Raw genomic sequence first — 13,698 nt, forward strand, 5'->3', positions numbered from 1 at the left:
CGTCGAATGGGTGAGGTTTGTGATTACACCTACATACCTAACCAATGCCACGCGCTAATCATCAGAGAAAAGAGTGGAGATTCGGACCAACCCTGCTACAGTAAGCCTCCAAGGATAATACTGAGAAGGGGTACTCTTTGGAAGATTATACATCAGGCATCGTCCGTTTATTTTCTAAAATAGTCCCCACCTCAAGAGAGGTCACTTCCTAAAAATCCTATAACCATGATTCCTAATTTATTTTACCATCCAAGAAAAGCCATAAATCCGACCAGCCATAAAAATTCATATAAAAAACAGTACGTTTCAAAGACCAAATGACAATTCTGAACGGCTTGCCTATTGCCTCAAATTCAAAAGTAGAAAGGAACCGTTAATACATGATAGATGTTGAGCTTTACTTCATGCTGCAGTGAACGAACGAAGCTTAACTTCCCCTCCTTAAAACTACTTATGTGGCACCAACCATCATACTATAGCCGGCAACTATGGCGGCTCACGTGCCAAATACAAAACCTGAAGAATGGTGTATCGACTGTTAGTGGATACAGAACACAATACCGTCCGGGTAGAGTTCTGATACACCCCTAGCCGAAACTGTATGGTCAAAGAATATGAAGGGTGCTGTTCCTTTAGAAGTGAGTAAAGCTTGTGCTAAAGAACACGGTACCTGAGATGTGACCTTGGGCCTATGTCGATCTATAAAGGATGCAGAGGCCATAACAGCAACTAGTTTCAGAATAATGTCTAATATAATTGAGGGATTTTGTAGGCCTCCCTGAACAGTCAACGCCAGTTTTGCAGTGCGACTTCGTTTGCACACAGAAAATTAAAGTTGAGTGAAGATTTCGATTGGTTGCTCTGGAAAACGAGATATAACCAAGCGAAACCGACAAATAGCATGAACACATGCCATCCGGGTCATCGAGTAAGCAAGACGTTCGCTTTGAAACAGCAGCGATTACTTCTAGTGAAGATAAGAAAAATTCAGTGTGGTCTGCACTAGACTGATACTAGATGAACTGGTGTATTACTTTCATGTCAAAAACATGGTCATTCGAAGAGAGTTCCAACCCATGGAAGGTCAGAGTGATACTTTCACAGCGGTGGCTTCTCCTCGGAGGGGGTAAATGACGTAGCCAAAATCAAAGTGGAACTTCAGGACTCCATCCACCGACTATTTTGATCATTCGCCTATGGTGGGTTACCGGATATGTACGGGACAAATAGGCTTAGCTGAGCCGAGAACGAAACGTAATCGGTGGTAACTGGTCCAGTTATCAGCATACCAAATCTTAGCATGCTAAGAACCACAGTGCTGGGAGAACTGATGAAAAAAATGGTTGCAACATTACTCTGTCCATTAAAAATCATCTACAAACACTTGCCCAATTTCAGCTGTTTCGTCAAAGCGTTGGCCGCCGACGGGCGCTTGTTCTGTTTGGAACGTGCGCCAGGTTTCACGGCCCCCTGATGCACGAATGCAAGGGTAGCAGAGAATAGGAGAGTTTGACGTTTCCGTCTCTGTTTTGTCGGGTCAGAGGCAGTGTGGTTGTTCAACCAGTTGAAGAGTTGTCGTAGGTCCTCAAAATGGTTCGCTTCCAAAAGTCGATCTGCCTCATCAACCACCAAAATGTTCATAGTTCGGAGCGTGCAAACATGAGGATGACCCTGTTGAAAAGAGAGAGATTACATTAGGCGTTTTTAGGAACTTGTCTCCAGCAGTTCATATTATGACATACAACCATGCAACGTCTAACTTTTCAGCTGACTGTTATATAATCGGTGGACCGGTCATGCACAAGTATAAGGTTATCAGCCACTCTCGCTTCCAGATAATTCTGCACATCCATCCCAAACCGAGACTCATGAACCAAACAATCCATGGTGTTGCAGCTTTCCAGAATGGTCGGACAAGAGTGAGTCATACATCGGGTCATTTGGGCCATATACATCAAGTTCCGATTGGTAATGATCCCGTTGAATATCTTCCGCATGCGGGTTCGTCACCATGGCTCTAATGTTAAGGCATCGAATGCATTGATTTTCATTCATCAGCTGATGAGTAATATCGGAGACGAAAGCTCGGATGAACATGGACGCGCGACTCTGTCAATCGATGTGCTTTCTTTACAGACCTGAGATCGGAAGTGGAGATCGGCCAGGCCAATAATTGCACTCAAAGTAACAAAAACCAGCGATTGGTCAAGTGAAAATTCCAGACGAAGCTCAGTCAATCAGCCCGTTAACGCCTAATTGATTTGTAAATGTGTAGTTCTCCAGCTGCTTTGTCTTATTCAAACATCCTATGGAGCTGTCTGCCGGTGGAAACGAGTAGCAAATGTTTCGGATGTACGCAACAAAATCCCATACCTAACAGTGTTGCTTTTTTAGTTCACTGACAAAGCTGGTAATGTGTTGGAATACTGGTAGCTCGGGTGTATTAGTTGGTAATTGATCAGGTGGCTGTTGATCTGTTCGCCGAGCTTGGCAATTGGTTTGCAAACGTTTCGTCGCGCACTGAAGATGTCTCCTCGAATGGTGACGAAACGTTTGCAAACTAATTGCCAAGCTCGGCGAACAGATCAACAGCCACCTGATCAATTACCAACTGAAAAAGCTAATTTGACGCTGACTGAATCTGAGTGATACTGGCGACATCACCAGACACGTTCACATAACTTGAGAAGCTGTAGTAATTGTGGGGTACGGAAAGGTGGTGAGCTCAAGCGTTCTGCGGTTCAATACATGTTGTGAACCGAATCTCCCGTTACCTGGAGTCAGAGGGCGAGATGGCTCAGTGGTTAGAGCGCGAATTTACTGACCAGAAGGTTCGTGTACCCCAACTTCTGTCAAGGCATGGGCGAATTGGCAGTATACCAACCCTCGTACTTCCTTAGGGTGGCATAGCAGCTAAAAGCTTGAAGTTTTTCCTACCTGTGTTATCTCAACGGGACGAACCAGCTGTACTGCAGCGTCCCACCAGGTGTTGTACGTGGGATCTCCAATACCCTCGATCTAATAGCCTTTACTTTTTCCAAAGAGCGGTGGTTCTTATTACACAATAACAGCTTTCTTGTCTGAGCAATAGGAAGATCAGGGGGCTGGATCTAAAACAGTGCAAAAAAGGATCAGATATGCAGCAGTTACCGGTACTGTTGTATCTGCTGGAGACAAAATGTACGTGGTCAGTCTGAAAAACGAGAAAAATTTAGTAAACTGAAAGTATTGGTAGAATCTGGAGTTCAAAAATCCAAAAAAGCTACTGGTAGTGAACGAGGCCTGTTCATTAAAACAACACAGTACACACTTACCTGCTGAATAAAATGCCACAAACGGCCGGGTGTAGCTACCAATATGTCCGGATTGTATCGCAGTAGTCTCTCCTGCTTTTGCAGCGAAATTCCACCAACAATCACTTCGATTCTCGGGCGACGATCCATAAACTCAGCGAGCGCTCGGAGATGGTGATGTACCTATGGATAAGAGCAGAGGTATGATGATCCGTAGCGTTATCCGGTCAGCTGTCTTCAAACGAGTTGCAAAGTGCGCTTACGTACAAAATAAACGATCAATATCAGCTATAGGCCATGAAATAATGGCGCCGTTCGTCATAAAATATTCCTCTCCCCTCCTGGAGTTCATAACAAATGTTTCCTGCTAGCCACCACACATGTTGCGGTCCCGCAGGACAGATCTTATCACATGCTGGTGCACCACATTCGCGAGATGCGAAACACTGTTGTGCCAAAAGCAGTTATTTTTGAAGCAGGGTCCCATCCCTAATATGACCGAATTCGCTCTTTTCTGTCAAGAGCAATTTAGCTGAGGCGTACCAAATAGTGAACAATCCCTTAAGGGTATACGGTATATGGCTACTGATGGTGGTATTAAAATGAAACTCTTTATTGCGGGGCAGAACTTAGTTGTCTCTAAGTGAGGGTCGTCCCATAAACAAAACTTTTGTGTATATATATCCAAGTACTGGTGAACAGAATCATGCCAAGCTACTGCACAGTTTATTGGACATTGGATTCCAAATTTACGTGTCGCAAAGCCTTGCTTTAGAAAAATTTCTATACGATTATTTTGCTGACCATTTGGTTCCGTCATGTTCCATAGCAGCGCTGTTACAGGTGTGCCTTGGAAAACTAATCAGACCATACAGTGCCGGAGAGATAAAATGAATAAATAGATTTAACACCAGTAAGTCGCATCGCCATTTAAGGTTGTTTGTGGTATATATCTGTAATATATTGCAACAAAAGTGACGAAAAATTCTTTTTGACTGTTGTATTAACTCCATCATCTGCTTTCTACGGTTCCGATGTGCAATTCATGTGCCCGTAACTCTTACCGATAGGACTATCCATTAGGCTTTTTGAAACATGATTGATATTGCATTAACTCCTCATCACCTGAACACACTCTGCTAAGTCCACACCTAATTATCGAAATAAAGTTAATAGTGCGTCGGAGTCTCTCATTAGCTCAGTGATGTCTGCCCGATTTGGTGACCCAATCACCACCAATTACCTTAGGTTAAAAAGCCCATTGGTGGAGATAAATCCCAGTCTCGCGAGACTACCTTTGGTCCGAATGTTCTCTAAAGGGATTAGCATGAGTCCACTGAATTACAGAAGCTATCATCAGCGATAAACTGAAGGAAACAATCAATCAACGCCTGAGGTGTTCATTCCGAGCAATTTTACATGAGATGAAAATATTTCATCAAAATCAAACTAATCAGCTAGATAAATAGGGTTGGAAAAGGTGTAAACGACAACAAGAGGCTCGCATTACCTCTACACCAGTGGTTATCGGCCTAAGTTACACCGTGCCTTCCGTTAACTCGCCTTAACAGTTTACCAACTGAAATTTTTCAAGTAATACGGACACTCGTTAGTAGCAGTTAAGGGAGATAGTGAATCACTGTGAAAACTTTTTTCACAAATCCAGTGCACCGAAACACGATTATTTCCGTAGTTTGTCAGTTGCTGACAAAACTGTTAGTTTCTCAGCCAGTTCCGAATATCGATGAGGTGTATCTGAAAATACTTTTATCCTCCAAACGACTTCCTTTTTTGTCGTCAGAATAAGGAGACAGAGAACAAGTGCTTTTTGCCACATGTGGTCCTCTGGCAATTTAAATGGACATGAAAGTACCAAACATAAAACTTCACCGCCTGACAGTGAGCTGCGTAATAACCAAACTTTAAGCCCAGGGTTGTCAGCTATTACAAGATCGTGGAGTTCCCTAGCTTCAATTCACCTCTGTTAACCTACCCGACTCTCAAAGTTACGCCGGGACAGGCATGGGCAATTCAGGAATGATAAAGCGTTCAACTGTAGCACCCTTCCGGTGCCTAGCTGCCATGCCACCCGAAGGGAGCACGAGGGCTGGGATACTGCCAGGTTGCCCAAGCCTAGACAGGGGAAGTCGAGTGGCGGAGGTCGGATTCGAACCGCGGACCTTCAGGTCAGTAAATCCGCGCTCTAACCACTTCGGCCATCTCGCCTCCCAGTACAGGAATGACCATCTCTTGATTTATGTGAGGAAGCACGTATCCAGGGCTGAAATCTCGGACTGTCACTCGGATTTCCGTTTCACAAAAAGCCAAGAGTGCATGAGTGAAATTAATCAAATAAGACAAAAATGAATTGGTAGCTGTGCTACGTACATACGGTGTGCTCCCGACGACGAATACTATCCCTAAGGCAACACGTGATCCCATAGATTTTCGCCGGCAGCCATTATGATCTTCTTCATCATTATTATCATTGACAGCAACACCCGATGAGAAAATTAGTGCTTCGGTACCGTAAAGCCATGTCAATTCAGTTGAATAAAGCCTTACAATGGAAAGAAGAAAGAAACCGTGCAAGTATGTGGATCCAGTGATAGTCTACAAATATGAGGTGCCTACACTTCCAGTACTCAGCCAAACAATCTGGGTAGAAACTGATAGCATGAACGCCAATAACATCAGTTAGCCATCATATCGTTCCGTGCCTCAGGTCAAGCACATGGAGGGCTACATGGACCTCATGCCAGAAAACGAACTTTTTGTAACATTCCTCATTCCCTTCTGCCATGCAAAATTCTGTCCACATTTGGGATTCCGAGGCATTTTCATTACGTTTACCGGCAGTTCCAAAACATCCAAGCTTATGAATTTTCCCTGTCATCACATTAACCATCGGAACAAGGATCAAAGCAGCTTCACCTGGCCGACAGCGGCTCCGAGAAGGCTAAAGTAATTATCACGGGAATCCACAAGATGGATTGTGGACAGAATGAATAAAGCTTACTTGAACCTAACTTTTCAAGGACGGTTTCGACAAAACGCGAAGCAGGCCCATCAGATTACACAATAAAACGTTAAGGGACAGAGAGTCATACAGACCGTCGTCGAGTGGACAAACTGATAGTTTTACAAGATCAACGCCAACTGCACGATATACTTTTCAAGCAACCTATCGAGTTATACAGCCTCACTTTACTTCGGGCAAAACCATGCTCAATGTAAAACACTGTCGGTTATTCATCCGATATCCGCCACATATCACTTGCCTTTTGGTTATGGCATCTGCGGGCAAGATGAAACTGATGCCAATTGGGTATTTCGTCCGGTGATGCGGACTGGATTAACACGTTTGAGTCTCATTTATGTATGAATGACTTGGCTACGAGTTTAATGGCAACAAAAATTACTCCATTTGATCTGGCGTCGATCAGTGGGCGTAGATTATGCTCCACCTCATCGCGGTTGAACAGTTGTAGCAATAGTTGATCTGAAGTTATAGATTCCCGGATCCGTCGTTACCACGGTCATTTATGTTGGTCTTCACTCATCAAAGTTACACGACCGATTAGACCATCGAAATAACATGTTACTAGAGTCCCAACCGTCTTACACTAAGTGGAAGATGTCACTTTTTCGTGAATTGCAACTTAGTGCGCGTGATATCACATTCACAAACGTCGTGAAATATTACTTGCAGACGGTACATGCAATAGATTTGGAGGAAACGTAACAGCACAGACGGCGAACGATTCATCTCGCTTCGAACTCAACTACGAGAGCACCAAAGCCAAGAGCAGTATCTGGTGTCGGTACATCTACCAGAGCAATACGGAGGGTGGCTAAATTTGCCTAATTTAATCATCACTTATTGGAGAACAAATAAAACAACCGGAATTGCGTGACCGCTTAGCTCATCAATCAATCGACACCTTCTTTAGTGGCAAAAATTACTGGTAAGATGTCCTGGCGAACGAAATGATTTTTGACATCTTGTGCTGCTTTAATATGCTTTCTCAGCCTGTGGGATCCAAGTCACCAACACAAGGTAGCAGCCGAGACTCCGATAAGGATTGGATAGTGGATCAATTCCCATTACCTTTACGGTCAGAAATGGCAGATGGTGGTCGTATCTCAACATGATACAAACGGCTGGCTTCTGTTTCACAGCACCAGGATACTGGATGAGCCAGTTTCCAGTCAGGGTCACAAAGACATTGGGGCCTTCAGAGGCCTACTAGCGTGCAGTATACAAATAGTCTAATGTCCATGACTGCAGGACAGAGCTCGTGGGTATCCTCAAACCGGAATGGGGAAATATTTGTCTGGATTCTGACGAGGTATTATGTACAGCTTTTGAGGCAAAATGTTCCCTCGGGCACCACTTGGGACGAGATGGCCCAAGTAGTTAGAGCGCGAATTTACTGACCGGAAGGTCCGTGGTTCGAATCCGACCTCCGCCACTCGACTTCCCCTGTCTCGGCTTGGGCAACCTGGCAGTATCCCAGCCCTCGTGCTTCCTTCGGGTGGCATGGCAGCTAGGCACCGGAAGGGTGCTACAGCTGAACGCTTCGGGCACCCATTAACAGGGCCGCAACAAGGAGAAGTCCCATATTTTTAACGTTCTTGTTTTTTTTCATCTCATTCCTCTTCAGGTCATTTTCTCTGAGTAATCACCAAGTGCTTTATGAATTTGTTTTCCAATCGCACTTTACGTGACCAAACGACCGAGCGAAGGTGGCGTGAAAAACAGAGGTGGAACTGCTATTTTGTCGCGAATTCTACGAACACCGCATCATTGAAAGCTTCCACAGAAGCCCTTTGCCCTAAATTGAGACCATAACTACCATACGAGATACTGCATCATTCGGTTCCGACTTTTGTATCATAGTCTCTAGTTGATACAGTCAATTCCAGTCCTTAGAAGATTAATTCTTTCGCAACGGCTAATTAGGTGAACAAATCTTAAACTACTCGGATGACAGATGGAGCACGTTTACGAATGTGGGAGACATGTTGTCATTAATGCACCAGATTTACGAATACGACGAAAAACAAACCTGTGAAATCCGATTTTTGTCACAGCTGATGGGTCTCGTGTCACTAAGTGTGTAAAGCTGCATGGGCCTTGTGTGGGGCAAGATCGGACAGAACTGAAATGCGCTAAATGGAGAGTTTCTATCCACTTGCACTGTGTCATCAAACTTTACAGCCCCCATTATTCTTCCAAATAACATCACACTCTTAGCAATTCGATGGTCGCTGGTTTAGTTTGGCCAGGACAGAATATACTCTCGCCTATTAAAATACTGCAGAGACGAGCGGAGAGAGCACCAGTTTATCTATAGCCGGAATCTAAAGGACCGTTTGCGTTAAACTCAAAGCCAAGACGAGCAAAATGTTTTGTGTGATCACTTCTTCTTCAACTACGTGTAATCGGTTGTGATGTCAACTCTTTGTTCCACTAGCCGATGATCATTTCTTATCGAGGGATCTGCTTTCCTCAATCGGCCAAGGCTGTTATTGGACTGGGATTCCCTAAGGTCACAGTCAGTGACTTGTGTTTGCTCGCCATTGCGGGCTCTCTTTTATGCACTTTTATGCGAGGTACACAGCACTGAGTGTACAATCTTGCCACTAAATCTCACACCGGACACAATATGACGAACACTGTGCCTGAGTCTTGACTGTACCAGCGCTTACCGCGCCTTGAAGATCACTCAGCACTGTTTGTCCTTTCCTCGGTTATTGGTTTTTACACGCGTGTTTCCATACCAACCATTCTTACATACGACGGGATTCATCTTGTCTGAATGGAACTGTTAGCGGCATGACTTCGAATGAGTTGCTCCTCTTAAAGGAAACTACTCACAAGATTGCTGAAAACTCCTCGACAGCCCACGACCGGTTTCGCCCCACTTGGGGCTCATCAGGTAGGCGCAGTCCCCGAGTTTCCGTCAACCTTATGTTCTACTTGAACCCAAATGGGACTGTCCGTAGAACTAGATTGTCCACCAACAGGAATCAGCCACAACAAAAATCAAGGTGAATTAGTATTCGAATATCAGATTTAACGGACCAACAAACAGTCGTTTATCGGTTAGTGTCACCAAAACCTGGAGCTACTATTCCCTCTGAACGCCTCGGGAAATCAACTCGTCTACGTCCATCTGGTGAGCCCCCATTAGATGGAGCTAATGTGTCTGCCCTAGATCTGACGCATGTTTCCATAAATCACCCCATAAAATTCATAGCCCACAGATTCCTAATAACTAAGTATTTTGCGCGGGCAGGCAACCTCATTACGATGGATGATCTGGCTACTTACGAGTAGTCAAATTTATTTGTAAACGGGTTTGGAGAATTCGCCATCAAAGTTTCTGCGCCTAATCACTCTCGATTATGGCAAACAACAACGCGGAGTATGAATAGCGGAAGGTATTATATTAAGCCCTTAGTGGGTAGGGCAAACAATACCAGTTGAAAGAAAAAGGCTTTTGGGGGGAATGATTCATCACAACTTGCGTCATTATTTCTATCCCTTAGTTGAGCTTGACAACCGTCCTGCAAGACGACTGCCAAGCTCAGCTAACGAAAGTTAACCACATGCCATCAATACCGTGACATACTGCTGACCATAACTTTTTTCTTAAGCGCAGACTAACAACACATTTTCAGCGTAATTGGTCCTTATAATTTCCTAGGGGACCCCTAATGAAGAGTTTAAAGAGCTCAAAGCAATTATCCTGAAATTCACAGTCGTGCCAAATGGGGTTCTTATTGGGATGATTTTATTTGAATTCCATTGGACTGATATCTCATTCTTGATGATCTCATCTGGTGGAATGAAGCATTTAGCTACAATTAAACGCACCTGTAAAGCCAATTCACGGGTCGGTAGCAGTACAAGCCCGTAAACACGGTTGGTGAGCGAAGACAACGGCTTTTCGGATGACGTGAATCGTCCGCGATCTTCTTTTGCTATTTGTTCGGTTGGGCCATCGAGTAAGGAGTGCAAAGCCCGAACTTCACCGGTATCAACATCAAGTTCCTCAACAAAATCCATGTGTGAATAAACATCATCTGCAAAGCCAACTTCTTTGAAACGTTTCCTCTTTTTCGGTTTCATTCTCGGTTGGTCATGAAAGTTCTCATCGTGCGAGGCATCAGGCAGAGCGTCACTAACAGATCGGTTGCGTTTCTTTCGTGGATTACTGATGGAATCAGAGCATTCATTGTCCTGAGCAATGCTAGACTGTCGATTGAAAAGCGAATACGAAAGTGCGTTAAACGAGGGCAATCAGCCAGAATGTGCTGTTAAAACACTAAGTCGGAAATGCAAGTCTTGAGAACATTAAATCACTCCACTCCAGCACAACATCAGAATTAGTTAGGCTCTAGACGATTTTTACAGTTAGTAAAACTGGAAAAGGATACTATGTCCATTTTATAAAACGAATTTGCACTAAGTAAAGCCTTTTGCTCATTCCATTGACACTTTCTAAGAGGAACCAACACAAGGAAGGCTCTGGAACTTCCACTAGGAACTGAAACAGGGAGTTGGGCTTGGGTAAGCTTGCACAGGATACCCCCAGTGAGGGCATTGAAGCAAAAAACACTAAGTAGTGATCATTGCACTGTTTGTTGGTAGCGGCACATACATTTTGAGGGCTTCTACTGTGTCTACACATATGCGACTTTTATCCGGAAAGGGGATAGTAGTGGGTCTCACGCTTCAACTGACTAATTCGATTTCGCCTAGATAAAGGAAGCATGAGTACGTACGTACTTCGCGGTCTTTGACATCACGGACGTGAACCAGCAGAGGTATTCCAAAAGCGAGTGTCTTTCCACTACCCTGGAAATAGTCTTAGTTGTAAATAAAAGCGTAAGTGCACGTACAGTGGGAGCGGCACCCGATATGTCAGAACGGTCCCGAATGGCGCTGGGCAACACGCATGACTGAATTGGGGTAGGCGTTGTGAAATTCAATTTTTCCAAGGCAGCAATAATATCTTCTGGTACAAATAGGTTCCGCCAAACTTCCATGCTAATGCCAGAGTTTTACAAAGCAGCTGAAAATGAGCACAACATAAAATAAACATATGGAAACATTGATATTGGAATGGAAGAGAATTGCCTGGTCCAATTTCTGTTTTCAATTGTTAACTGCTACTGGATCAGAACATCTTTCGCGCAGTTACGTGAGAGATGGTGACGATCTAGCAACGAGGTATGACGATGATTCTTCAAGCAAAACTACTCATGATATAGGTACGGTCATCTCCCCCATAAAGACCATCCCTCATCACGATAGTTTTTCAATTTCCCAAGCTTCTCATGCTTAGGTTTAGGAGAATCTCAGTCACTAAGACCACTTCCAAAAAGCGACCACCCAGCCATATAAAGAATGAACTACAAACAGCCCGTAACAAAAATCATAGCAGAAACAGATAGCTGATTCATACAAAATAATTGTACCTCCTACGCTTCCTCAGCTCCAGAGAACTCATTAAGCGTTTCGCGAAATACACGCATTCGCGAATTAATTTGGTCCAAATCGGAGACTCAATCCCGGGTGAATAGCCCGTTTATGACATTTTTCATCAATTTTATGAGTGATGAATTCTGCCATCAGGTTGTTGTATAGGGCTGTTTCTATCCACCATCCACTATCTGCTCATGGAACAAGTCACACTATAGGAAATACACTCATTTGCAAACTAATTTGGTTTTGCGAGAGATTCACCTGGAACCCAGCTGAATCTCTCGTTTGTGATGTTTCCAGGCAACTGAATGCGCTGAACCAGGCCGCCTTATGTTTCAGTCGCTACGATATTCGATATCGCGATATATGTATACAAGTCACACCATGGCTTTGGCAGTTTCTGAAGAAGACGACTATCATAAGTCAACTTTGTCCGGCTTACGTGACGCACAGTAATCTATCTTTAGAGACTAAAACTAGCCAAAATAATGGTCCAATCCATATTCCTGGTATAAAATATAAATGCACCCTAAAGCTTATATACAACCTTGTAGACATACCGTGAAATTACAAGGTTCGCGCAGGCAAACCACTGCATCGACTTGTTTCGAACAAGAGTAGTGAGACAGGGAGCTCAGAAGATAGAACGATTAAATATGAGTCTACATCACTAGGCGCGAAATAAAGTAACCAGAGTGTGAATGCTTTGGCTGTTGATTGAAGTTGTACATTGACATGAGGGACGGGTTTCAGTAAAGTGCCTCAGTAGACAGGTGAGGCAGTTCCGATGCGACGAATTGTCACCCTCGATATTTGGTCACTGGATAAGATGTACCCCTTATGGTCACCCATGCGAGATTTGAAAGAGCAAGAGCCCGTATTTTTTTCGAAAAGAGACCAGCTATCGACCCCTAGCTGTAGTGCAACCGAACATGAATCGATTTGTCTTCCTGGGCCACAGCCACAGTCGAAATCGCGAAACAGACTCTGAAGTAGAGTATGACCTTGCGAACAAACAAAATAGCAGAGATCTATGATTTTGCGCAAGACATTATCCTATTGGTACCGTGATCATTCTATGATGCCTTCATCACGGACCTTCAATAACGTCTAATAAGACAGCTCTTTGTGCGCATGTTCGGCCTCAAGTAGCCAGCAAACCTTTTTGGGTTTTTCAAGCAAATTTAGCGGACTTCAGCACGGCACTAGGGCACATCATCATCATCATCATCATCATCGTCATCGTCATCATCATCAATGACAGCAACATCAGTGTTGACACTGATGCTTCACCGCCTAGATAGAGCACAATCTGAATCGGTGATGCTCCAGAAAGAGTACAGTCAGGAGAGCCTCTTTATATGAAGCCTATAGCGATGAGATCATCGCGCCTTCAGGCATCAATAATATGAGGAAGCCAGCTGTTATGGTGGTGCCTACCGAGTGACAGTTGGCTACCAGTGCAGAGCTTTAGAAGGCATTTTTATTTCTACACCTTGGGTCCGAGCTAAAGATGCCATATATTCACTCCACTGACGAGCTGAGTTTATTTTCCACTTGTGCGCCGGAAACTCCCAAAAAATCAAACCGTTCAGCTATAACAACCTTTCAGTGCCTAGCTACCATGCCCAAAGGAGGCATGATTGCCCGGTTACTTCAAGGCTGCACAAGCCTAGACAGAAGCAGTCGAGATGCTAGGGTAAGACTTGGAAAATGTGAATCATTTTGTATGGACAGCAGAAGGGTTAGATCCACACTACGTGTATCTTTGCCGAATCAGATCCACATCATCATCATCATCATCGATGACAGCAACATCAGCGTTGGCACTGATGCTTCACTGCCGTACAACCATAAAGTTCGTTTAGTTATATATATATATATATATATATATATATATATATA

General features: G+C 44.0%; 2 protein-coding genes across 2 annotated transcripts in view; one reads left to right on the plus strand and one right to left on the minus strand.

Moving 5' to 3' along the window:
- T265_13855 (hypothetical protein) overlaps positions 1–13,698 on the minus strand; it is a gene marked incomplete at both ends in the record, with an annotated part of 29,533 nt that overhangs the window by 6,920 nt on the left and 8,915 nt on the right. Inside the window, 3 exons of the mRNA XM_009170868.1 lie at positions 1,383–1,671; positions 3,315–3,476; positions 10,180–10,560. Coding sequence (XP_009169132.1) covers positions 1,383–1,671; positions 3,315–3,476; positions 10,180–10,560 — 832 coding nt within the window. The remainder of the gene's footprint in view (positions 1–1,382; positions 1,672–3,314; positions 3,477–10,179; positions 10,561–13,698) is intronic.
- T265_05765 (hypothetical protein) overlaps positions 8,777–13,698 on the plus strand; it is a gene marked incomplete at both ends in the record, with an annotated part of 7,980 nt that continues 3,058 nt past the window's right edge. Inside the window, 4 exons of the mRNA XM_009170845.1 lie at positions 8,777–8,865; positions 9,132–9,301; positions 12,009–12,169; positions 13,406–13,492. Coding sequence (XP_009169109.1) covers positions 8,777–8,865; positions 9,132–9,301; positions 12,009–12,169; positions 13,406–13,492 — 507 coding nt within the window. The remainder of the gene's footprint in view (positions 8,866–9,131; positions 9,302–12,008; positions 12,170–13,405; positions 13,493–13,698) is intronic.

The sequence above is a fragment of the Opisthorchis viverrini genome, assembly GCF_000715545.1.
Source record: "Opisthorchis viverrini unplaced genomic scaffold opera_v5_106, whole genome shotgun sequence".
NCBI lineage: Eukaryota > Metazoa > Platyhelminthes > Trematoda > Opisthorchiida > Opisthorchiidae > Opisthorchis > Opisthorchis viverrini.